The sequence below is a fragment of the Drosophila obscura genome, unplaced genomic scaffold (genome assembly GCF_018151105.1).
Source record: "Drosophila obscura isolate BZ-5 IFL unplaced genomic scaffold, ASM1815110v1 contig_186, whole genome shotgun sequence".
In the NCBI taxonomy this organism is placed as follows: Eukaryota; Metazoa; Arthropoda; class Insecta; order Diptera; family Drosophilidae; genus Drosophila; species Drosophila obscura.
In genome coordinates, this window is record NW_024542774.1 from 9,282,398 (window position 1) to 9,307,613 (window position 25,216).

At 45.2% G+C, this 25,216-nt stretch overlaps 2 protein-coding genes across 6 annotated transcripts; one reads left to right on the forward strand and one right to left on the reverse strand.

The window, feature by feature from the left end:
* Positions 1–2,481, forward strand: LOC111080747 (inorganic pyrophosphatase). The gene is made up of 6 exons (XM_022376546.2): positions 1–211; positions 1,038–1,156; positions 1,217–1,612; positions 1,680–1,834; positions 1,894–2,003; positions 2,329–2,481. The coding sequence occupies exons 1-6, from the start codon at positions 10–12 to the stop codon at positions 2,358–2,360; spliced, it is 1,014 nt and encodes a 337-aa protein (XP_022232238.2). The 5' UTR covers positions 1–9; the 3' UTR covers positions 2,361–2,481.
* LOC111080748 (ion transport peptide) lies at positions 2,214–24,887 on the reverse strand. 5 transcript variants are annotated; one of them, XR_005967704.1, is made up of 5 exons: positions 18,802–19,008; positions 16,532–16,854; positions 5,681–5,898; positions 3,761–4,976; positions 3,439–3,526 (listed from the first exon to the last, which is right to left on the reverse strand). XR_005967704.1 is itself a non-coding variant. In XM_022376548.2 (3 exons), the coding sequence occupies exons 1-3, from the start codon at positions 10,583–10,585 to the stop codon at positions 3,418–3,420; spliced, it is 441 nt and encodes a 146-aa protein (XP_022232240.1). In that variant the 5' UTR covers positions 10,586–11,011; the 3' UTR covers positions 2,214–3,417. The 5 variants fall into 5 exon arrangements, 1 of the variants encoding a protein (XP_022232240.1); XR_005967705.1 differs by lacking the exons at positions 16,532–16,854; positions 18,802–19,008 and adding an exon at positions 24,789–24,887; XR_005967706.1 differs by lacking the exons at positions 16,532–16,854; positions 18,802–19,008 and adding an exon at positions 21,298–22,226.
* Between the last annotated feature and the right edge of the window lie 329 nt (positions 24,888–25,216).

Sequence of the window (25,216 nt, forward strand, 5' to 3'; positions counted from 1 at the left end):
GAGCACAAAATGCTGGCACAAATTACAAGAAATTCACGTGTGGTAGTAGGCCGCTTTCCCAGAATTCTCCAAACGTCAGCAAAAACTGCTGGTGCACTGAGCCAAAGGAACATTCAACTTAATACGCTGCCAACGCTAAACGTCGACATGTCCAAGTACGAGACCGTGGAGAAGGGCGCAAAGAACTCGCCCAGCTACAGCCTTTATTTCAGTGAGTACGAAATGTGTGTGTGCTAAGTGTTGGAACGAACAAAGTCTGCCCAATCAATGTGACCCGGCATCCGGCTCCTCAGACGGGGCGCCATCGCCTGTGCCGTGCATCTGTGCGAGAACAGAAGATCTTTCATAAACTACGGGTAATCATAGCCAAGTCGTTATGCAACAAGTCAAACCGGACTCTGGTTATTTAACGCATAGCTTTATCAGTAGAAGGGCTCTTGGCAGCGCTGTCACCGATGAACCGAACAAGGAATCACTATATCAGTTTATCAAACAGTCGAAGTTCGAAAATTAGAACCACTCTATTCCTGGGGTGGTTCTAATTCCTGTACATTTTTTTGGACAAAAAAAGTGATCATTTTCATTATGACCTTCAGCCATCAACTACACAAATTTCTACAAGCGATTCGCTTGCACACGAATAACTCGGGGACTCCCATTTTTATTTCTAAGTTAACAGATAAGGCAATGTGTGGGCAATACAAAGTTCTTCCAGAAATAACATATGACCGCATTGTATACACCTCGAATAACTCAATAACTCGGGGATTCCCGAAACTGTGTGGGCAATACAATCTAATTTCCGAGCTTCGACTGTATTGGGATGTGGTGCAACGTGACTTTAACTTATCAGTTTACCATATCGGAATTGGGGGAAATTAAATTGGATGATGAAATTTATTACGCATAGATAAGTGAGGGAGTGAACTTTGTCTGGATGCCACCTCAGACGGCCATTATCAATTAATCAACCTTGGGAGGATTGCGTGTCCAGTGGACGATTGACTAATGGGCATAATTTACTTTACTTTCAACAGAAAATAAATGCGGCAATGTCATCTCACCGATGCACGACATTCCATTGTACGCCAATGAGGAGAAGACCACCTACAACATGGTGGTGGAGGTTCCACGTTGGACCAATGCCAAGATGGAGGTGAGCAAAGACAAATCTTGGCTAGACATAATTCAACGATTGCGTGTTTTGACATTTTAGATTAGCCTGAAGACGCCATTGAACCCCATTAAGCAGGACATCAAGAAGGGAAAGCTGCGCTTTGTGGCCAACTGCTTCCCCCACAAGGGCTACATTTGGAACTATGGTGCCCTGCCGCAGACCTGGGAGAATCCCGACCACATTGAGCCGTCGACGGGCTGCAAGGGTGACAACGACCCCATTGATGTCATTGAAATTGGCTATCGCGTGGCCAAGCGGGGCGATGTCATGCAGGTCAAGGTCCTGGGCACCATTGCTCTCATCGATGAGGGCGAAACTGATTGGAAAATCATTGCCATTGATGTGAACGATCCGCTGGCGTCGAAGGTCAACGATATTGCCGATGTGGATCAGTACTTCCCGGGCTTGCTGCGCGCCACTGTTGAGTGGTTCAAGGTAAGGCACCCAGCTGGCGGGTACATTCTCCTGTTCTTGCTAACCTGGTGTACTCCCAATCCGATAGATCTACAAAATCCCCGATGGCAAGCCAGAGAACCAGTTTGCCTTCAACGGGGATGCGAAGAATGCTGAATTCGCGACTTCGATCATTGCCGAGACCCACAAGTTCTGGCAGACTCTGATCAATCAGAGCAGTGTGGGCGACCACCCAATCTCTTGGTGAGTTTTGCACTATCCATGAGTAAACGATGACATTATCTCCCGATTGTTGTTCCCAGCACCAACATTACCAATCGCAATTCCGAATTCGTCATCCCCAAGGAGGAGGCTGAAAAGCTGTTTGCCGAGGCACCAGAGGGCGGCAAAGTTGAGGAAGAGGTCGACACAGGTAAGGTTTACTATGCTAAATCAAACTTATAGCCGCTGTCTGCATATCCCCGTATTTCCCCCGATTCGAACACCCCCGCCTAAGCAACAAAATGCACACACACAAATTGGTCACAAAAGTCCAACCCAACACAACACGCATGCTTTAACTTTACTAATAATCTATTGCAACAAATTCCAACAATCCCTGTAAATAATCCCAATATGTAGCTACATATATGTAATTGGCTTTGCTTTATTTAACTGTTAACTCCTGTATATAGTATTCTATGCACTTAAATATGAAATAAACATCGTTAAACTCATATTCCTTCTTGTTCTTGCAGTCGACACTTGGCATTTCATTCATCTCAAGTGATGGGATGATGCTGGAGCTTGATTTATGATAACTCATACTAGTGGAGATTTTTGGCACTTGAAATGTTGACATTGGAGAGAGTATATTGAATTTATAATAAAGTTTTGCACCGCAAGTAAAATCACCGCCGACTCATCTTGAAATATACAATCTTTATTTATATTTTACGACTAGATCCAAACAAGTTTAAATTAATTAATAGTTATGCGCATATGCAATGATAGACTAAATCGAATCGAATTATGTCGAGTGCTGGTGGATTCTTTTTGCTTTTTGATTTTCAATATTCTATTGCTGTGGAACGCATGGATTCTATGGGTACGATGGTACTCTTCTTACAGTGAGTCTATTGTGTAGGGTGGTGGTAGGTGGTGTGGGTGTCGTAGAACGCGTTAAACTCATTGCCATAACAGGTTAATAACTTAAGCTTACCAAATGAAGGAAATGTACAAAATATATAGGCATTATAAATAAGTGCGTATGCATAGAATTATTTAAAGAGAAGACAAATAATTTATTTACATCAGACATTTTGATTCTTGTTCGTTTGTTCACTTGTTCGTTTGCTTTGCTGGTTTTTCTATGGAAGAACTCAAAAGAAACTATCATAATTCTCGTAATAACTAAACTAAAGGCTTCACGAGACTGTTGTACGATGGCTGGATCGGCCGAAAACAAAAATTAAAATCAAAAAACAAACCGAATTCGAATTTCTACTCTCCGCCACATGCATGCAATACAATATATACTCGTAGTCGTAGTTATATGTGGTTAATATTTTTTGCAACATTTCTGTTTGGTTTTGTTTTGTTTCTCTCGCTTTATAGATAGGTATTTCAAGTTTTTAGACAGTTTTCTTGTCATCTTCTCGGGTCGATCGATCGTTTGTTTCCTTGATGCCATTGTTTCGTGCCGTATCGTATCGTATTCTGGTTCTGCCACTTTCGTGGATAGATGTATAGTAGTAGTAGTAGTACATAGTATAGTTAGGTTATAGAATTAAGTAGCTGCTCGTGCCAGTGCCAAAGCCATAGCCAGTGCCAGTGCCCGCGCCCGTTTACTTTCGGCCAAGGGTATCGCGCCATTCGTTATACTTGTCCATTTCCTCGTGCAGCTGAAGAGCCTCTATGCAGGCATTGAAGAAGGGCGATCCGAAGCATTCTTGCCTGTTTTTGGATAGAGCAGTGGACACATTAGATATCGGATATGCATGATATTTTATAGGGAATTTCGGACACGCTCAAAAAAATGTGAGCCAAAATGCAAAAGTCAAAAATTCTCAAGTTTCGTCAAGCCGGTATGCATGTGAAAAATGTCAAAAAATGCAAGAGCGGCGACAGTTAAAAATATAAAATTTAAGAAAAATTCAAGTTAAAATAAAATTAAAAATAAAAACGTACCAAAACAAAAACGGTTAGCGATCGGTTAACGGTCGCCGTCTCCGGCTATTCTCTGGTTTCTTTCTCAATCTCTGTTCCGCTCGCTCTCTTTCTGGTTCTGGTTCTGGTTGTGAGGTTCTGGGATTCTTTCATTTCTGGCTGGTCTGCTTCGCATTTCTAATTCTCATTTATCACAATTTTGATGCTCTCCTTCTCCTCTCCCTCCTTCACTCTCAAATAGCCAGCGAATGATGGTCCTTTTTTCTACATTTGTAATGTATTCCTTCTTCTTTTTTTTTGTGTGCTTTTACCAAAGGTTTTTTGTTTGTGTTTTGCACAAATTGCGTTTTAGCGTTAAGACTAAGCGTTTAGTTTAGTAGTTTAGTTTAGTATGGGTGCGGGTAAGTGGATACGTTGGATATATGCGGATATACATAGATACCCATATATAGTTTTTTATATGCATATTTCCACTCTCTTCTCAGATTTACGCTAATTAGGGGCTTAATCGTTACAAAATTAATTGTAATACATTTGCAAAATACTTTCGGTCTCGTGTGTTAGGTGTGTGTGCCTTTTCTTTAACTCTCGGGGGGAGGTGGGGGTTTCCGCGCATTTATCGTGTGTAAAATTTAAAATTAAATGCTGTATTCTACTCTACATGGATTTAAAACAATGGATTTCTTTTGTTTATTGTATATACATAACATAATAATAATTATGATAATAATAATAATAATAAAACAAGCTAGGAATACTTATAAATAAATACTTCGATTCCAGGGGGTAGAATCTCTTCCACCCACCCACTGTTCCTCCCACTATATCGTATCTTTCTCTACATCTCTACATCTCTCCATCTCCATGCGGTGGTTTCCCTACGATTTATGTTACTTACAACAAACGCATAACGTTCTCAATAAATTAATAAAAGTAATTCGTTTTTAAAAAAACACATATAGTATAAACTGTAAGGCCTACAGTAATAAATAAGTACGAATTAAATTTGGGCGTTTAAATAATTAAATTTGTTTGTTTTTTTTGCTCGGACTCTTGATCTCTGTGCGGGGGGGGGGGTTCAAGATCTTAGAGTTATGTTTGGCCCGGCGTGTTGTTGAAGGATATGGGCGAACCGTTCACAACCCTCAGAAAGTGTTGCAAGTTCGATACCTCTTCTTCTGGTATTAGCAGCACTTTCAGGCACTCGCCAAACCATTTTGAATCAAAGCAGTCTTTCCTAAAATTAAACACGAAAATCATAATGAAACATAATGGTAACTGAAGCAAACTCAAGTCAAATAAAAGCACCAAAACAAATACAAAAACAAAACCGGAAGAGGCAGAGGAAACGGAAACGGAAATATAGAAATAGAAACGGAAACAGAAACAGATACAGATACAGAAAGGAAGAAGAAACATAAGCAATCTATTTGAAAATAGGCTTGTGAAAGGGATAGGGCGATCCGTTGATAACTTTCATAGAGTGCTGCAGCTGCGAGATCTCTTCATCGTCGATCAGCAGCACCTTGAGGCAGTCCCCGAAGGTTTCGTGGGCGAAACAATTGGCCCTGCATCGAATAGACATAGACAAGAACCACAGATGTAGAAAGTCGAGAAAGTCACAGAAATGAATAGGAAAGGCCTCAAACAAAAAAAAATCGTTTAGAATAGATCAGCATGGCCTTAGGCCAAAGACCATTTGCCCCGATTCCAATCTCTGATCTGTGTCAGGGTCTCGAGTCTCTGCCACAGTTTTGACATCCGACTCCAAGAAAATGTACATATTTTCCATTTCGTTCGCCTTGAAATGCTTTCAGGCAAATCAGATTCGTAATCGATCGGACCGCTGTTTTTTGGGGAGATCTCTGCTTCAGGGTTGTGTGTTAGTTATACGCTGGACATGGGTGTATATGGGTGGTGTTAGTGGACTGGGTAACTTACTTGCATAACCGATGTATACTCGTCTCGCGGAACAGCTGATAGCAGTCCTCGCAGATGCGATCCAGGCGAAAGAACATGGTCTTGTTGAAGATCCCCTTGCACTCCAGATCGAAGAAGTTGCTGCGCTTCGACAGATTGTGGTTGTGTGGCAAGGCTGTGAAGATTGGTATCAAGACGAGAAACAGCACCACCGAGATCTTTATGTTGCGGGAACACATCTGCAAAGGCCAAACAGAAACAGAGAGGTGGATAAGCAACAGGCGAGAACCAACCGGAAATGCACTATAAATAGATTCCCACATATATTGACTTATAGAGCCAGCGACCAAGCTGCATTTGGGCCCTCAATTAGCCGAGATCCCCAAAGGCGGCCCCCTTGGCCATCTGGGTAAGCAGATATGGGCCAAGCCGAGCCTTGAAACGGAGCCGCCGCCACTTGGGTTGGAAGACGAGAATAGAGGGACAGGAACAGATACAGAGACAGAGAGACAGGGGCAAGGGCAGCCACGGCCTCGGGGCCCCATACCATGCAACAACTGCAACGATTGGCATCGCTTGGCATCGCTATAAATAGACACCGCCTGACAGTCGACTGTCGGCTAAAAATACTCGTAAACCCCTTCTCTGTCTGCACTGTCTACACTGTCTGCAAAGGTGCAATTGCAGTTGCAGACGAGACGATCTTATCGTAGGACAGCTCTATAAATAGCCAGACAATTTCAATGTTTATTGCATTATTTGCAAGCTGTCGGCTCGCTTTATTTATGATGTAAGTTTCGTGGGCCCGAAGGAGAGCATTCATTTACATTCACATTCCCCCCACACACACACACACACACACACAGATGCGTGTGACAGACAAGCCCCCAAATACTCGTAAAATTTGTTTACTTTGCATATTTGATCAATTTGCCGAGCGAGTCTGTCGGTCCGTCTCTCTCTCTGCTGTCACTCTTTCTCGCTCTCTCGAGTCTCAATTACAAGGCGGACAAGAAGAAGGAGAAGGAGGAGGAGGGCATTCCAAACTATTGAATAATTTGATTAAAATTGTAAATTTTTCCATTTGCACATTGTGCCAATTGTTTGCTTGGACATGAAATGTGGGAAATTCCTGTGTGCGCAGCCAGCGCAGAGCAGACCCCGGTGATTGAGAAATGGAAAAGCTGAATGAAAACCCAAGCAGACAGCACGACGCGTCGACTATTTCTGGCAGCAACAGCCACAACATGAAAGGAGGAGCACTTCCCATGCTCATTCCCATTCCCATTGCTGCTCTTGTGATTTTTATATATTTAGCTTGAACGCATCAAGTCGCGAGATGATTCGGCTGTCGAATCTTGGATTCTTGGAATCTGTTCCGTTCTGTTCTGTTCTGTTATGTGCTTAAGTTAAATTGATTTGTTATTGCCTTGTTGATGTATTCAATTAAGTCGGGCGCATTTTCAGTTCGCTTTTGATTTATGGCAGTGGGAATGGGTATATCGGTATATGGGTACATATGTATACGCTATATGGGCATTGAGGAATGCGAATGGGAATTCTAAGAAAGTTCATCAGTCGCTTGCCAAATGGCCTAGCCAAAAGAAAAGAATACGTATGTATATATATCTCGAGCAACTGCTCGATTGTTTATTGAGTGTTTTCTCTATTTTCGAGTGGCTATTAATTGGGACTCTGCAGGCCCCTAAAAGTAGGCTGTCCTGGGAGCCAATTGTTATCAACTTCCATCTGGCAACTGGCAACTGGCATCATAATCCTTAAGCCCTGAAAGAACACTTACATTCATCTCTTAACCTTTAACTCTGGCATACTCTCAGCTAACCCCTGGCCCCTCTGGCTTTCCTTTCGAGCAATCAATATGAAGATCTAATTAGCAGCTGTGCTTTAGCACACGTGTTGGGCGATGAAAAGTGCAAGTTGTGGCCAAATGTCGCCGAGTACGGTACGTCAGAGCAGTGTGTCCCAGTGTGTCGTGCAAAGTGCAACAGCTGGGCTGTTGCATGAGGAAGCTCTTCAGTACTCGCATTTCCCCAGCACACATACTGTTCAGTGGTGGTGTGGTGTGGCCCTGGGTTCAGAGCGTATCGTACCGTATCGGGTTCGATTTTCAGTTGGACTTGGCGAGTGCTAATTGGCTTCGAGTTGCACGATTTATGGCATCATTGGCATCTGCGGCAAGTTTCAGTTTGGGTGCATGCATTTATTTTTAACGCTCTTTTGCCGGCCGCATAAATTGTATAATCGATATGCGACCAGCGTCAGAGATAATGTAACAGGAAGGTGGGTGGCAGGAGGGTAGAGTGTGGGCCAGAGTGAGGGCAAGGGAAAGTTGAAGCAGCGCTGTGGCATTGTTGAATGAATGAAATGAAATGAATGACTTCATCGTTGACCACAGAAACCACAAAAAGGAGCCAACGAACGTGATTGCCTTAATCGATCTCCGATCTCCGATCTTCAGTCTTTCGTCTCGACTCTCTTGTCAATCGCGTTGTTGCTGTCGCTGTCGCTGTCTCTGTCTCTGTCAACGTTGACGTCGACATCGACGTCGACGTCTGTGTCAGCGTCACAAGCTGGCAGCATGTGCTGGCAATTTGTTTGCATTTGACTTTTGATTAGCTGCCAATTGATTTTATTTGTCGGCCGACGCTTTGTATCAATTCAAGTCGAGAGTGTGCCATACATACAAGTCTTCCCATTATTCAAATAGCCATACTGTAGAGATATCTTTGCGAGAATATATACATATGTATGTATGTGTGTGTGTATGTGTGCATATATGTACATATAACTGAATCATTGGAGCGAGTCGCACGCACGCCACTGGCTCTCAATTGCCATGTTGTTGATTGTTGTCTGATTGTTCACTATTCAACTTTGATTTGATTGCTGTGCCTGCCAGTGGCTGTGCCTGTGCCTGTTGCCTCTGCCCGTGCTGGTGTGGCCGATCCAATCGGATACGATGTTTTTATTTCTACCCCGGCCAGGCGACATTGAATGAAGTCATGAGCCAAAAATAATAATGGCAATTATAGCAGACAAACGGCTTGTGAATTCTTTTTTGCGCAATAGTTTATAATTATTATTGTGCCCGCTGCCACACGCCGCGAAGGGTATATCGCTATGCTGATGTGCATAGCGGCACGAAGGCGAGAGCATTACCAAACACTCTTTTTGTCCTACGACACTCAACACTGAACTTCAAAAGAAGTTGTGGCTTAGATTACGAAGATTAGATAACGAAGGGTTATCCCAGCAATGGCAAGAGAGCAGGAAAATGTTAGCCAAGAGATCTTTTGTTAAGTCTGTTAACTCTACACCCTGCAACACTGAATAAACTGGCAGCGAAAGGTTTGTCTGTGAACTGACAGAAACCCCCAGCAAGGGTCAACTTATAGTCGATTCATGTTGCTTATTTGCTTGCTCTATTAATAGAATAGATTCAAGTCCAGCTGGTTGTCGCCTGGGGGACTTCTTATCAGCTTTGCGCCTTAGATTTGTCTTGGAATGTGAGAGAAGTGTTATCGGAAGATATACTCATATCCATATATATCATGGCTTAAGGGGCTTATATGTAGATATACAGCTGTACAGCGATAGGAACAATGCTATTCCTGCCAAACTGTGCCCCAACAAACGCGTGCATTGTACAGACGTACCTACTGTCCCGGTACATATGGTGGGTACATATGTATGTAGATTAGTATATATGTACTCGTAGATACATATTGCGATAGAGTCTGCCTGTGTGTAACGCTTGGCTACGCAAGCATGGCAGGCCACCACCGAAAGCCAAAACACAAACTGCCTGCCAGCCCCCCAGTTGCTGCTCTTCACTGCTCTGGTGCCCCACGCTGTGCCCCGCCCTCGGCACGGCCCCTCTCTCAGAGCCAACAGTTTGCCAATGGCCATATGAAGACATTTTTTTTTACAGCGAAACTAAAATGTGCTTAGGAACGCAAAAACAAAACAAAAAAAAAACAACGGCAGCAAACATTCGATGGCGAGACTGCTTGGTACCACCAATCCGCCAAAGTGGCACACCACTCCAGCAAGTGGCAAATCGTGGTGTGGTGGTGGTGGCGGTGCTGCCGTTGCGGCCGTTGCGGCCGTTGCGCCTGCGTCGATCACTAAACGCTTCTGTTAATTTGATGGACATGCAGGAGAGTCTCCTGCACTCCCCAAGAAGCAATTTGCTTGCATTCAATTAATATTCATTTATTCATGAAAAATCTCTGGCTATCGCTTGAGCTGTGTGGCAGCGAAATGCAAAACAGGAAAACAGCAAAAAAGCAAAAAAGCAAAAAAGCAAAAAGAAACGCATAATATTGTACGGGTACGAGAGTAGCTCTTCTCTGGCCGGTTGTAGCCAGTATGCACTGCACTGAAGAAGCGTTTCTAAAATCGTGAAATCTTCACCCAACCAAACCAACCAAACCAACAAAAAAAAAACTCTTTCTTTCTCCTGGAAATCTTAATTCACACATTACGAATATTTCACAGAAACATTTTGTATGCACATAAATATTTGCCATAGATCACGTGGGACATGGCTATCAGTCTGTTTAGATATCAAAGAGATAGTACAGCGATAAGTATGATTCAAGCGGATCTTGGGAGTTGGCAGCTGGAAGTAAACGCCTCTGATAGTTAGATTTTCATATCCACAAATCGTGGTATATCTAGGGTTAGAGTGGACTTTTGGCGCAGGTTTCTCTCTGCAAGCTAAAGATTTATATACTTAATAACTTTTAGAAAACCCTAAACCCTCAGTAGACTATGCATTACGCTCACTTGGACTGCTGCTGTTGCTGCCGTTGCAGTGCGGTGCTTCTGCTGCTGTTGAGCGCGCTGATCCAGAGCCTTTCTATGGCTTCCAGCGTGACTGGAGACATCGGTGCAATGCATGGCTCCAAGTCAAGTAATAGTGCACTTAAGTATGGGTGTGAGTGTGTGTGTGTGTGTGTGGGTATATCCAATTGATATTATTGAGATTAATGGCGAAGGGTTTCGTAATAGATCGGCATCTGCCAAAAGGGAATGGGCCCCGCAGTTCACACTCGGTTGTTCACTTCACAGTCGTCGGTGGTCTGCCGATAATTCCGCTTCTGCTTTTGGGCGGGTGGGTTAAGTCTTGGGCAAACACGAGACTCGAGGCCCCCGAAGATGTTTGAAGAGCGACCAACAGACAAGTGACAAAAGTCAGTCAAGACGACGGGCAGAGGGAGCGGAGCGTAGCACGAGACACCAAAGAGCGAGAAACGAGAGCCAAATGCGTCGGAAAATGGTGAGACATGCGCGAGCAATCAACTCGTGTTGCCAACAAAAATAACACTGAAGATCGCCAGCGGTTGTTGAGGTTGTCGAGGTGCTGCTGCTGTTGCTGCTGCTGCTGCTGGTGCTGGTGCTTTGCCACACAGTTGCCATCGCAGCTGCTGCTTCATGCTCTTATCAGACGGGCGCACACACACACACTGCCACAGACAGAGGCACACAGACACGAAGAGAGCCAGCGACGACAGCGAGTCTGGCACTGCACATGCCACTGTGCGTGACTGTGTGTGTGTGTGTGTGTGATCGGTGGAGAGCGCGACTCGTTTGGCAGTGGAACACCCAGGCGTATACGTGATGCGAATTGCTAACCGGTGCCTGCCTGCTCATCAGTCGATCGGAGTGGCAGCGGCGGCAACGACAGCGGCGGCGGTGGCGGTGGCGGCTTCCAGTTTGTGCCGCAAAAGCCGTTAAGCCAGCACCACTGCTGCGTCCACTTGTCCTGGGGAGTGTGTGGCAGAACGCTGGCGGAATACCCAATGACATATGGAGCGATGACGCTGACGCTGACAGTCCATGGCTAAAAACTAGTTTTTCCACCACATCCAACCTCTCGTGCTCTACCCCACTCCCTCTCTTTGTCTCTCTCTTTGTCCATGTCTGCCCGATCACGTCAAAAAGTGAATTAATCAGAGAGCAGCAATTAAATGTTCCACTAGACTAGGTAAATGGAAATGGAAATCTGTCAGAGTGCATCTGCCAGTGCGATTCCACTCTAATCATACTGGAAATAGAGAGATAGATCTGTGCCCAGAATTGAATGATTAGACGCGCTTTGCGTGTGTGTCCGTGTCCCCCTATCTTTATGACTCTTATATGGTGATTAGTTTGGTAATCATTTGTTAGTCTCTATCCTCTCATACTTAATTGCTTCATGATTGCTGTTGCCTAATCAGTTGTTGATAAGGAGCCTATCTATGCCCCCAAAAACACATTGAATACTTTTGGGAGATCATTGTACTCATTGTCAATAAATAAGTGCTAATATAAAAGCAGATGACTGATGATAGAACCCACATCAATAGCAATTATTGCATCCTTCATCACACATACGCCGCGTGGTCTCAGTTGTAGTTAAACTCCTTCATCGATCTATCCATCTATTTAGCTCTCTTTGGGCTCTCTGTTTTGCGAACGTAATGGCAAAAACATTCGATCAAGAAATGCATTCGCTTGGCTGCCTCAGCCACTGCCACATTGCTGACGTTGGTCGGTCTGGTCTGCTTCTGCTTCTGCCTCTGCTGTGCTGCCGTCGTCGTCGTGCCAGCCAGTTGGGCGACCATTTGGCACAAACAAACTGACAGACAGATAGATATACATACATACATATGTACATTGGCATTTTATTAGTTTAATTGAAAGCAAAACAATTTAGCCTGGCGAACTGGTTTCAGTTTGTTTTCCAAATGCACGCGAAATTATCATACATCAGCCACAGACACAGACACAGTCACAATGACAGCCCCAACTGTGGCTCTGGCTCAGAGCGTAGATTCCAATGAGTTCGAGGCGGTGGCAGGGGCAGGGGCAGGGGCAGATTCAGACATTTGAGGCACGGGCGCACAGAAGCATGTCACACGTTTCACTCTCATTAATACTCGTATAAAAGATTGCATTTGTGTCTGCCTGCCTTGCCTGCATTTTGTAAGTATGAGTAAATAAACAAGTCCATTGAGGAAATTACTCGCAAAATATTTAACAAAAACAACAACAACAACAACAACAAAATACAAAAATGTTGATCGCCTTTTTGCTGATTTTGTGCCAATTTTCAATACCGTTTTGTTGTTGTTGTTGTGGCTGTGGCTGTGGTTGGACGTTTTGTTTTAAATAAAATCGAAAAGCTTATAAATCACATAATTAAGTTTTTGCTCTCTTTATGGGAGACTGCATTCGGATTTAAATATTATCGATACGCGAATCGACTGGCGGGCAATTAATGAAACGTAACCCAGCGTGTGCGCTGGAGCTCTCGATAGGGCCATTACGCGACGAGACGCAGCTGGATGCCTCATCAGTCCGCGGGGGTGGGGGTTGGTGTCGGGGGGATCACTGATCAGTGAGCAGCGATACCCAATCTCTCAATCTCCCGATGATGGCACAGCGCAAGGTGTGGTTTATTTTCGGTTGAATTTCGATTTCAAATTCACGGAATCAGCACTCGGGAGCTTCCACTGCTTAAGCCGATTATCGCGGAGCATCAGCGTACAGAAAAAGGAAATGCCAAGCATTCAGAGGCGATATTAAGAGCATGAGGATACGCGTATATGTGTTAGGGATCAGAGATGTGTATGTCTGGGTAGTGGAATCGCATCGCATTCCTTTTCGGGGCTACTATTTTAGCACTTGGCAATTTTCCTCACGTCAAAAGCCAACAAATAAACACAAATAATGAAAAAAAAAAAAATACAAATATTTGAAAAATGGAAAAGCGGCGACCTATATTCCAACGATTTGGTTAAAGTGTTTGGCAAATACAAGTATTTGTACGAGTGCGAGTGCGAAAATATATATGATGGTATGCATATAGTGTTCATTCCACATTTGTCAAGCGGCAACGGAAATGAGTCACTTTCCAAAGAGGCAACGTGCGAACCAATCCGATTTGAAGCGATTCGAAGAAAGGAACCAATTGCAATGAGACCAATAAGTAAATGTGGAATGTAGCATGTGTGGCATGTGGCATGTGGCTGGAGGCAAGCAGCTGTGCACAAGAACCCCGCAGAAGAAGGAGAGGCATTGCAAAGCGAAGCTTGAGATTCCCTCGGTGCCAGAAATAGGATGATGATGATGCTTAACCAAGAAACGTAAGCTTTTAAACTCTAAAGAATCGACAACAGACAGTAGGATTTTGATATAGGTTCAAAAACTGTCTCCTCTTTCTGATCGATACAATAATACCACACAGATTGGCATTGCAAGAGCAGAGAGACGCAAAGCACACGGCTCGTGGACACCAAGAATGCGAGAAATGCCACAAGCTGATTCATGAGAATCTTTCGATTTTGGGGCTCACTTCGCATTCCGTTTGAGCTATGTGAGCTACGAGTGTGAGTGTGTACGGAGTGTTGGCCAATTCTCTTGGACCCAATAAGGTCACTTACAACTCGACTCTAAGCACAGCAACAACTGCAATACTCGTAGCAATAGCAATAGCAATTGCAATCGCAACATTGCTGCCCCGTACGGCCAAGGACGGAAGAAATTGTGTGTGTGACGCTTCGAGTGGTTGTCCGAGTGGCGGTGGCTTGACGTCAATTAAATTGGATAAATGCCTGAAAACGAGTTTGCGTTCACCTTACCCTCCCCCCCCACCCCCAGATATTCATTCCCCTGCCACCTGCTGCCCAGCCTATTATGTCGATTACATGACACAAAATCAATCATTAACATTTGTAAATGTTGCCGCGCAAACACACACAGGCTCCACCGGCTGCAGCTCTGGCCACGTCTCTGGATCGGGATCGCGATTGGATATATGCTTATATGGCAACCTGTCGCACTGAGCAGACCCCACGCTCTTTTTTTTTTTTGTTGTTATCTTCGATATTGACAGGCCCCCGTTTCGCCGCTGTCGTTAATATGTGATTATTGTTTATTGTGAAGTTTTAATGGCATTTTGTCAATTATTTTGTTAATTTTCATGGCTAATTACGGCGTTTTATACGAGCACGAGTATATATGCCCCCGGCCCGCTGACATAAGAACCCATTAATTATTTAATGATCTTTATTGGCAACAATAATTGATTCGTTCAGTGAGTAGGTATAATTATGTATGAATATATATAGCGCATTTAATATCTAGTTAGGAGTTGGCACAGGCGGCGGGGCGCGGCCCATAAAAGGCGAAAATTAATTTTATTTTGCAGACAGGCCGTAAAATGATTGCATCAGCCAATTTCAATGTGAATTGCCAGCGGATGGCCATGATTACGAGCGCGTATTTGGCCAACACAATTCCCCACAGAACCCCTTTCATTCATTGTTTCATTGTTTGATATTGAGTCGTTAAGTGATGGAGGGATGTACCAATCCATGGGATGGGATGGTTAATTCAAGAATTGGGTATTTATTATGGTTATGGTGTCTATGGTTATGTTCTGTTCTCAAATGAAAGATACTCCCCCCCCATTGCAAGCAGGTCTCACAGGTTAAAGCCACAAAGGCACACCAAAAAGGCAGCCAATGGCAAACAAATAAACATTGAAATGAACAAACAAACAAACGAAACCATCAACTGAGTTTTTGGGGCATTGAACTGCAGGAAATGAGCCAAATGACAATCGGGGAACAGTTGGCAGATACGAAACATATGTAAGCCTCTTAAAATATCGTACATACATACATACATACACGAGTACATATATTTATATGCATGGCGAATAAAAAAAAGAACATGTGCATATGCGTATGATATATGGCCAATGACTGCCGCAGCAGAAGCAGCACAAGCAGCACAGGCAGAAGCAGTTGCCTCTTGAATTGCCAACATCAAAGTCAGATGGGTATCTGCCAGATACCAGATACATTTGTATGTACATTATTTGTATCTGAAAAGTGCGCATCCACTCAACCACCCACCCACACACACACACACACACACACACACATACATGTGTATATGAGCATAGCTGAGTGCGCCCCACAATTGCTTTTCAATTAGCCAAGCACTCTCGGCACCCCCGATCGGTGGGGGGAGAGGAGGATCTGTTTGTGGATCTGCTGGATGCGGCAGAGGTGGCGCGTGGCAGTGATTTATCGCCGAATTCAATTAGAGCCACTTCAAACCACTGGCCGGCCATCCGCAAAGGCGAAGGTCAATCCATATCCATTGACCATCCATTGGGCCAAAGATCCGAGCAAGATCCTTCGCCCACGGACTAGCTCTAAGTATCTTCTCGTAGCTCTTGCTTTGGCTCTCTACTAATGGGCTTTCATTCCGACCCATCGCGAAGGCGTAGCCTAGACTATGAACATAATTTAGCTGTGGCATCGAATCATTGATTTGTCAGACACCAAGCTCTCCAATCAATTGCCTGATCTGGATGGATGTTTGTCTATGGCTCCAATTAATTCTCCTGCCAATTAATGGACTGTGCCGCTCATTCAGCTTTCGGTTTCACTTCGGACTCGGAATAACTTCAACAGTCATCGAGCGAGAGGCAGCGGCAACTTCATCATTGCGATCATCACGATCTGGCTCTGGCTATGGTTCTGGTTCTGGTTCTGGCTCTTATGATCTGCCCTCCCGTCAGTCGGTTGTCTTTTCTTTTTTTTTCAAGTTCATTAACATGACACGCACTCCCCGCGCATCCCCACAATGCCCCTTTCCCAGAATTCCAGTATTCCGTTTTTCTGAACTTGAAAAGTGCATTTCATTACACCCGCCCCCTCCCTGCCCACCCTGAAGTGGCAACAACATGTTGTTTGCATTACCCATCCATCCCCCATCCCCCATCCCCCATCCCCATCCGAGTACGAGTATGTGTAGAATGCTGATGTCAACCCGATTGATACTCACATTTAGTGACAGCTTCTTCATAGCGTAGAACAATTTCTCTGTCTGCGATGCTTGAGTTTGAGTTTAAGTTTAAGTTTTTGTTTTTTTTTTTCTGTTTGTTTGTTGGTTGTTTGGTTCTCAGATCTCTTTGAGAGCGAGAAGTTTGTTTGTTGTCCAATTATTGTATAATGCTGGAGTGTAATGTTTGCCCAAGTACTTTCGCTTGTTTGCTGTTTAAGTACTTTGTATATAACACAGTTTTCTTTGCATTTAGTTTTATATTTTCTCTACTGTTTGTAGTTAAGTTGCTGTGGCCGCAGATGTTGGGTTTGGTTGGGGTTTATCTAAAATATCACAGAATATCCATAATTTAGTTTTCAATCGGGATTTGCTTTCACTCCGTTCCGATTTGCTGTATACTAATTTCAGCCACCGATTACACTTGATTTGCCTGGATGGGAATCGTTTCCAATTTGAGAACATTTACATTATAAATAAATGTGCACCTCAGATGCTCAGATGCTCAGATGCTCATGTGCTAAATGGCATTTGTTATACCACCGCCCCGATCGCTGATTGTCATTTATTGTTATTAATGTCGCTGCTGCTGCTGTCGATGCCGCCGACGTTGTTGATTTAAATCATTTAATATGCATTGAGTGGCCAAATGGGGAACGGGAACAGGGACGGGGGCAGCTGCTAGCTGCCACTGGCTGGGCTGCGGCTGCGGCTGCTGGCGTCCATGCTGCCGCTGCTGCTGCCTTTGCCTTTGCCGTTGCCGTTGCCATTGCCGCCGTTGATGTTGATTTATTTAGCCGGTCCGATCGCTTCGTTTGCTGCATTTAAAATGTCGGAAGTGTTTGCACGCAAAAAATATATATACCAGCATACAAATGCACATATATGTATATACATATATCGATATTTATGTGCAGGGGCACGCATACATATGTACATTATAACATAAAATATATATTTCCTGTTGCACACGCACAATTGTGAGCGCTGGAGAAGGCGTGGAGGGGCGGGGCGTGGCGTGGCGTGGCGGCGCAGCAATAGAGAGATGCCGCGCCAGCGATTTTGATGATTTCGAGGAAATGATGCCAAAGACATTCCAATAAATTCCCCATTCCATCAATACCAAATAAAAAAAGGAAAAAGAAAGAGGAAAAAAAACAGCAACAAACAGCCACTCGAGCAGACCCTTGTCCCTGTTTCGGTGATGCTGTGGCATCACTTATGACATCATCAGCGGATCAATTTCGATCGAATATCAACGAAAGTTGTTCTGCCGCACCCTTGACAACACACACAGAATGAAACGAAAAGGTCCGTCCGAATTCGGACTACAGATACTCACACACACAACCATGATGGGTAAGTGTGTCTGTGTGGACTTTGTGTAGCTGCTGCTGCTGCTGCTGCTGTTGCATGGTGGCAACATCAATGCGAAACCAACAACAACAACAGCAGCAGAAGCAGCAGCAAGGGCCAACACTGATATGGCTATATGGGAGAGGGACCAGGGCGGCCAAGACGATGATGATGATGCTGCTGCTGCTGTTGTCCAGCAGCAGCAAGCAGCAGCAGCAGCAGGTAGCTCCGTTCCGTTCCCGTTTTTAGCCTTATGGCAATTCGGTCAACAGTCGGACGCATGGACAGACAGGACAGGACAGGACAGGCCGATCGGTCGGTCTTTCGAGTGTGGACCTGAACACAAAGATTACAGATTAAAGCGGAGCCGATAAGCAATTGGTACTTGGTGCATGGTGCATGGGCCATGGGCCTCTTTCGGCCAAATCGATTGCACACTCTCTTGGCTAATCGGTGCCCATGCAAGCGCGGCCTTTATAAATGCATTAACTGAACAACGATTGTTCAATTTTTCCATCATTTAACGCGTATTAGCGCGGTTATTTTCCACTCACATCACACAACATACACCACACCACTTGCTTAAATTCGATCTGTTTTATTTTGAACATTTAGTCGTAATTTTTTAATTGCTGGCAATCTTGAAAGCTGCTCCAAAATCGAGTTTCAGTTTGAGTTTAAATGTTAAAAACTTTTATTACATTTTCGTAATTTCGGTTGTGGTTTGTTTGTGGTTTTTTTTTTTTTTAGAAGCAATTTTTTGGTGACCGGCACCGCATGGTGCAGTACTACGGCACGGCACGGCACGCGTTCTACAGGTTCGTTCCACGTAAAACTTGACGATTATTTCACCTTTTTTTTTCCCGCTCTATGGCACACTCTTTCTCTCTCTCTCTCTCTCTCTGTCTCTCACTCACTCTCTCACTGTGTGTTTCTCTGCAGAGAATTAATTCAATGGGCACTTGATTCTTATTTATTGCCGGCGCACTTTGTTACACTACAGCGTGAATCGGAATCAGAATCGGAAACTGAATCGGAATTGTATTCGGAATCTGTATCTGTATCTGAATCTGAATGTTCAAGCTGTTCTGCGGCTCTCGATTCGATGTTTACTTGTTGCTGCGTCTTTAAGGACTACGAGGCGTTTGGCGGTAACATTGTGTTATAAGCGAGCAGAGCCAGAAGGCAGCAAGAGCAGCAACAGCAGCAGCAGCAGCACCGCCACCAGAGCGAAGCAGCGTCGATACACACAGATACTCCGCTCTCAGTGACTCTCAGGCCAAGTATCGATGTGTGTGTGATCCGTTCGACTGCTGCTGCTGCTGCTGCGGCTACGCGCTCTCTTTCACTTGTTGCTCTGCAATTGTTCTCTGGACTTGTGGATGAGGAGAGCGAGGCGAGGCGAGGGCCTGTGGGAAAGGGATTTCCCCCTCTGGATATTATTAATAATTGATTCGATTGCTAATCAATGCAATTATCTGCGACCTGTAATTGCAGAACAATCCCACTTCGCTCCATTGTCTCTGGCGGTAAGTGGGGGAAAATTGGCCCAAAACTCAGACGAACAGTGACTGGGCACTTTCCCGTGCCACCCGGAACTGTACCTGCACTTTGCACCCTTTTCGAACTACTAGAGAGAAAAGATTCCATCCCAATTAGACAATCGAATTGCACGAGTCTCCCTCCATCTCTGTCTCCAGCTCCATTGATACAATCACATGCCCCCCGTGTCGTGGATTGCGTACTCACTCGTCACTCGTCAGCTTGATTAATCTGATTTCTCGCAATTCATCATGCAAAATCCCAAGCGTCCCCGCCAGTCCCTGGACATTCCCCCTCAAGCGACGCTAATAATATTATTAAACAGAACCGAATTCAATTAATGCCCCAATTTGGTCACTGCCATATTGAGTTATCGCTCCTGTTCTCGGTCGTTGGTCGTTAGTCGTTAGTCGTTAGTCGTTACTCGACTAATTTGCATAATTCAGTGGCAGCAATAGGGCGTAGAGGGAGGGTTGGAGGCAGGGGACTTGCACTTTTTCTGAACGGCAATGAGTCATTCCAGGAAAGTATATCCCCGCCCGGAGTAAAGCAACCGATGAATGGAAAAAAAAATAAAAAATAATCTTCAGGGATTCCTCTCGCATTCCTCTCTTCCTAGAAATATAATGATGATGCCCGATAGTGCCCGATATGGTCAATCCTGTTATACTTATATATGTACGTATAAGTTGCTCGACAGGTCGCAGGCATGCAATTGATCTATTTAATAATATTTGCAGCAGTAAGCTGCATATGGATATAGGCTTAGATGAATCATATATCTACTATAAGCGTTTAGGAAAATTCCGATCCGAGCAGTTCCATGCTCCGAATGGTATGCAACAAGAAATTCGATTGAGAAGCGCATTTAATGACAATCATCTATTGCGGATTATAGGAAGTATTTGGAGGGATGGGTCATCATCCTAGCATATAGAACTATGCAAACTATAGGAAATGGTGACTTCCATTCGCTTATACCACGATCTGCTCCGCTTAAGGAGAATGATCAATGGCAGAGGCAATGCATTGCAATGGATGGTTTCCCACGCACTGAAACTGATCAATGAGTGTAAATTGAATGAAACACACATACGCATATGCTTAATGGTGTTATGGTGGTGGTGATGGTGATGGTGGTGGTGGTGGTGGTGGAACACCCATTACAGATTTAAATAACGGAACCGGAAATTGTCGCCGGAGAATCTTGACTCGTACACACAGACACAAAACACACACAAGCCAACGCGTCGGCAACTTCAACTATTGTGCGACAAAATATGCGCTAATAAAAATAAACACGTCTGAATTTACAACACAAACACAACAGAGAACAAAATGTAGGGGCAGAATGAGAGGAGGAGAACCCTGTAAATGCTTGTAAATGGACACGTAAATATTTCTGCCAACGTTCGCTTCGTTCGCTCAAACTAGTATTGACCTTGTAACAATTTCTTTTCACACAAATTTGTGTGTTTGTCATTTGAGTTGAGGTACTACCGCGTACAAAATGCAGGGCCAGGGCCAGGGACTGGGACAGGGCCACCGACACCGACACCGACAGCGACTATTTACGAATTAATCGTACATGGCCTCAGACCCAGACCCAGACCCCAGACCCATAGCCGATGTTATTAACCTCAAATTGGGACAGACTGAACTTGTAAAATGGGTGTGAGACCGCTAAAGAAATACGCAAACATGGAAGAAAGGCTGGCATCGGGTAAACCGAAGCTCACAGATCTATACGGGCACTCCTACAAGGAATAGATATATCTATACCCTATACCCTGATACTCGTAAATGATACGAGTATATCCCATCTTTTAATCTGTGCGAGTATATTCCGAATATGCAAAGTCTCCGCTTACCTTAGCCGCTTGTTTCGGGTTCGATGCGAGCTTTGGGCTCCAAAATTTTCGCGATTATCGCTTATCGCTCCTCCTCCCTCCGGGGCGGACCCGGGTCGATGTGGTCGATGTGGTCGATGGATGTGTTGCTTGGTTGCCGAGATCCAACGGCAGTTAGATTCAGATTCAGGCCTGCGGTATTTCTCTGGCACTCGGGTTCATCGCCATTTTGTGTGGATTTTGGTCAGGTCTTTATGTGTGCGCTGATAACGCCTAATAGGCGTCATAGGGGGGCGTGGCCAGGGCACTATCCATGCAACCCACTGTTCTTCTTCGGCTCTTTCGTTCTCTCTCTCTCTCTCTCTCTGCCTCCTCTTTATCTGTTGTCGTTTTGTTTGTGCGTGGCTTTGGGGACAGGACAGAGCAGCGCAGCGCAGCGCAGAGCGGATCGGATCGGAGAAGAGCCAAAGCAAAATTGCCGCTTGGATCGAGCGCAGGGGGCGGGGGGCGGTGGGCAACGATTGAATGAATGAAAATTGTTTGTTGAGTGGGGTAAGGGAGGGGGCGCGACTGATCTACACGCACCACAACCACACACACACAGACACAGTGTACACTCCCTCTCTTGCACTCTTTCTCTCTCTCTCTCTCTCTTTCTGTCACATGCGACTAAGAAGCGGGCCTATGTGGGGGGCGGGCGGGCGCATTTAGTGACATTCAGTGCCAGGAGGAATCACACACACACACACACACACACACTAGCACACACGTACGTACATGTATACGAAATATATCTGTATATATTTTTGTAAATATATTTCCACATAATTGACACTCGGCGGCATCGACAGCGGCGTCGCAGGGGCCGCACAATTCTCACGTTCACACCGATTATTATTCACATATATGTACATATATTCGGATATATAGTATGCCCAGGCATACGCGATTCTGGGTAATTTTCCAAAATATTCACCCTGCACAAAACAAATACGCGGCTATATCTATAGCCGATATGTATGCCGATACACTGTATGCACGATATGCACGACGTGGAGCCAAGGCAATGGGACACAGCACAGCACAGCAAGACACGGATTCGGATTCGGGTTCGGATACGGATTCGATCGCGAAAAAGTGCACCGAAGTTAAGGATTTTCCAACGCAGCCAGAGAAATAGGAAAAACCCCAAGCCGCAAGAGAAGCAGAAAGCAGACTAACTGCAAAACTCAAATGTCAAAATGCTGGGGACCGTTCTGCCAGAGCCCATGCACATCACACAGATACATCGCCACATACATATGTACATATAAGCGAGGCGACGAGGGTTGATCGATCAATATATGATACACATGTGCATTCCCCTTTGGGAATTTCCTCTTGTGCGACAAAATACTTGTAGCCTACGGATGATATTTTCACTTTCGCGTGTGAGGAACTCTGCAGTCGCCCCTCGCCTGTATATAGAACGTTTCTTGCTCGAAAAGCACGCATGTGCCAGCGGTTTATTTCGTTTTGTTTGGCATTTGCTCTTGTATGTGTGTCTCTCAGACAATGCGGCCCCAAATCAGGCCCCACCGCTCCCCCTCCCCCATAGTCGGCGCGTTCGTCCCACGCCCGAATCGCTGGCGGAGACAAGCGCCTCTAATGGGGTCTTTAGACGGACAAAGGAAGTGGCCAGAGGGTGATAAGTCCACATGCATATCCATGTCCCCCCACCCCCCACATCCAAAAGCGATCGCTGCCAGTCATGGCCGTTACTTGGGTTATCGCAGTGCTCAGCCCCCTGTCGTTGCACTCGGCGATCAGACGACGCCACTGGCCACTGGACACTGGCCACTGACGCTGGGCTTACCGTGTCATACACACACACACACACACACACACCACACACACACAAACACAAACACACACTCATTGAAATTGTAGAATTGAAGAATGTCACTGTAAGTCATGCGCACAGGAGAAAAAGCGCGAGCATCAGCGCGGGTGTGTGGCGGGGCGGGTGTGGCAGCAGCTCCTCCCACACTTAACTCCTAAAGAAATTTTCGAGTTGCCGCTGGACCATCTCGATCTCCATGCTAAGTACTCGTTAATGCGCTGTAAAACGTTTGCGTCGCAAATTATTGCCCGTTTCCGTTCCGTTCCGTTACGTGCAGCCGCGCTCGTCTGTCCGCCCGCAGCACCCGCAGAGCCAGCTCGACAGATCGAGACTCAATATACACATTGTACCTAGTAGTGGCTATAGCTATAGCTATACCAACGAGTACCAGAGTACCAGAGTACCATAAACGTACGAACAATGTAGGTAGGCCTGTTCACAATTAGATTTACGATCATTGTGCGCTTGCGCCTGCGCTCTGCCCCGCGGCTCGTATATCTTCCATCTGCCCACTGTTCACTCAATCGCCCCCTGATACTTTATATAATACATGCATATATAATAATACTTTTTTTATGTATGGCATATTCAGGTTTTTTTTGTAATACAAATATTACGTATACGATGGCGGGGTGTCAACAAACTTGTAATATGGAACGCGTACGTATGATCCAATTCAATTGATCTGTATCTCCCTGGATAGAACACTTGCCCTGAGAACTGAGGGAACTGAGAACTGGTAGCCGTACCTGTACCTGCGCCTGGGACAAGCTGTTGTGTTGTGCCTACAGCTTATGCAACCATTATGAAAATGCTGCCCAGAAGATTGACTTTGAGCGAACGAGATTAAGCTGCACGAGAAATCCAAACGGAGAAAGAGGCAAGAGGCGGGATGGGGACTGAGACTAAGACCGGGGCGGACAGAGCTAATTGCCGCTTTCGGATCTAAATGGGCAGCGCACACGCAAATGATAAAAGAGAATACTTAGGCACATTGTAAGGAAATGCCAAACACAAGCCGGGACGGGACGGACGGACGGAGCACTTTCACGGCGCGCTGGAGAAACGCAAAGGTCAGACAGAGCGAAAACGATCTGCAGGGGAGAGGGAGACGGAGAGAATAGCGAAGCGGCGTAACTGTATCTCTTCAGACACATCTGGGTTCGTGACTCGGACTCGTGATGGCCACTTAAGAAATCCAGATACGAGCACGAGTACGAGTATAGCAGCTGAGATGCCTTTCGAGCCGCGACCTGTGCATAAATAGCATTTTCAAAACATTTTCAATTGCCAAACGGCCGATTGAATGGGTTTTCCTCTGGCGGCTGGCTTTGGCGGCTAAACTCGTTTCTAGTGGCAATGTAATTGAAGCTAAATCTAAAAATAGATCCAGTCCAGCCGACGCCAGCTCAGAAATAATTGCCAGAGCAGCAGCAGCAGCAGCGGCAGCAGCAGCCGCCGCACAAAACACAAAACACAAAACACACAAAACACAAACTAACACCCAGCCCAATCTCGATCCAACCGCAAACGATCGAGCATTAAATCGATAGGGATCCCGTTTCCATCCCATCATCCCACTCGATCTCGATCTCGATCTCCATCCAACCCCCCTGTCTACTGTACTCACCATTCTGAGAGCCCTTAGCTGGCTGGCTGGCTGCGCGTTCACTTTGAAAATATTACAAGTATGTATTCCACACACACAAAACTCTGTCAGAGTCCGCAAACGGTGTCAAAATGTTTGCAAAACTTCTGGCCAACTCGCTTTTATACCCCTTTTGCATCCATTCGGATGCTAGGGCCACGCCGTGGGCGTGGTTGGGCTGTAGCTGTGGCTGTGGCTGTGTTTGGGGTCGTGGCTTGGGGTTGGGAGGGGTGGTTGGATTTTGCATAATACGCGGTTAGTATTGGCTGACTCTGCTGCTGATTACAAAGGGCCCCCAAGACAACACAAGAGACAAGAACAGAAAACAAACTGTATAAATTATGGGGTTACATCGCTCAGTATTTGTGGCCAAATGTCTGTTATGGTCATATGATTATGATTAGGTTGAT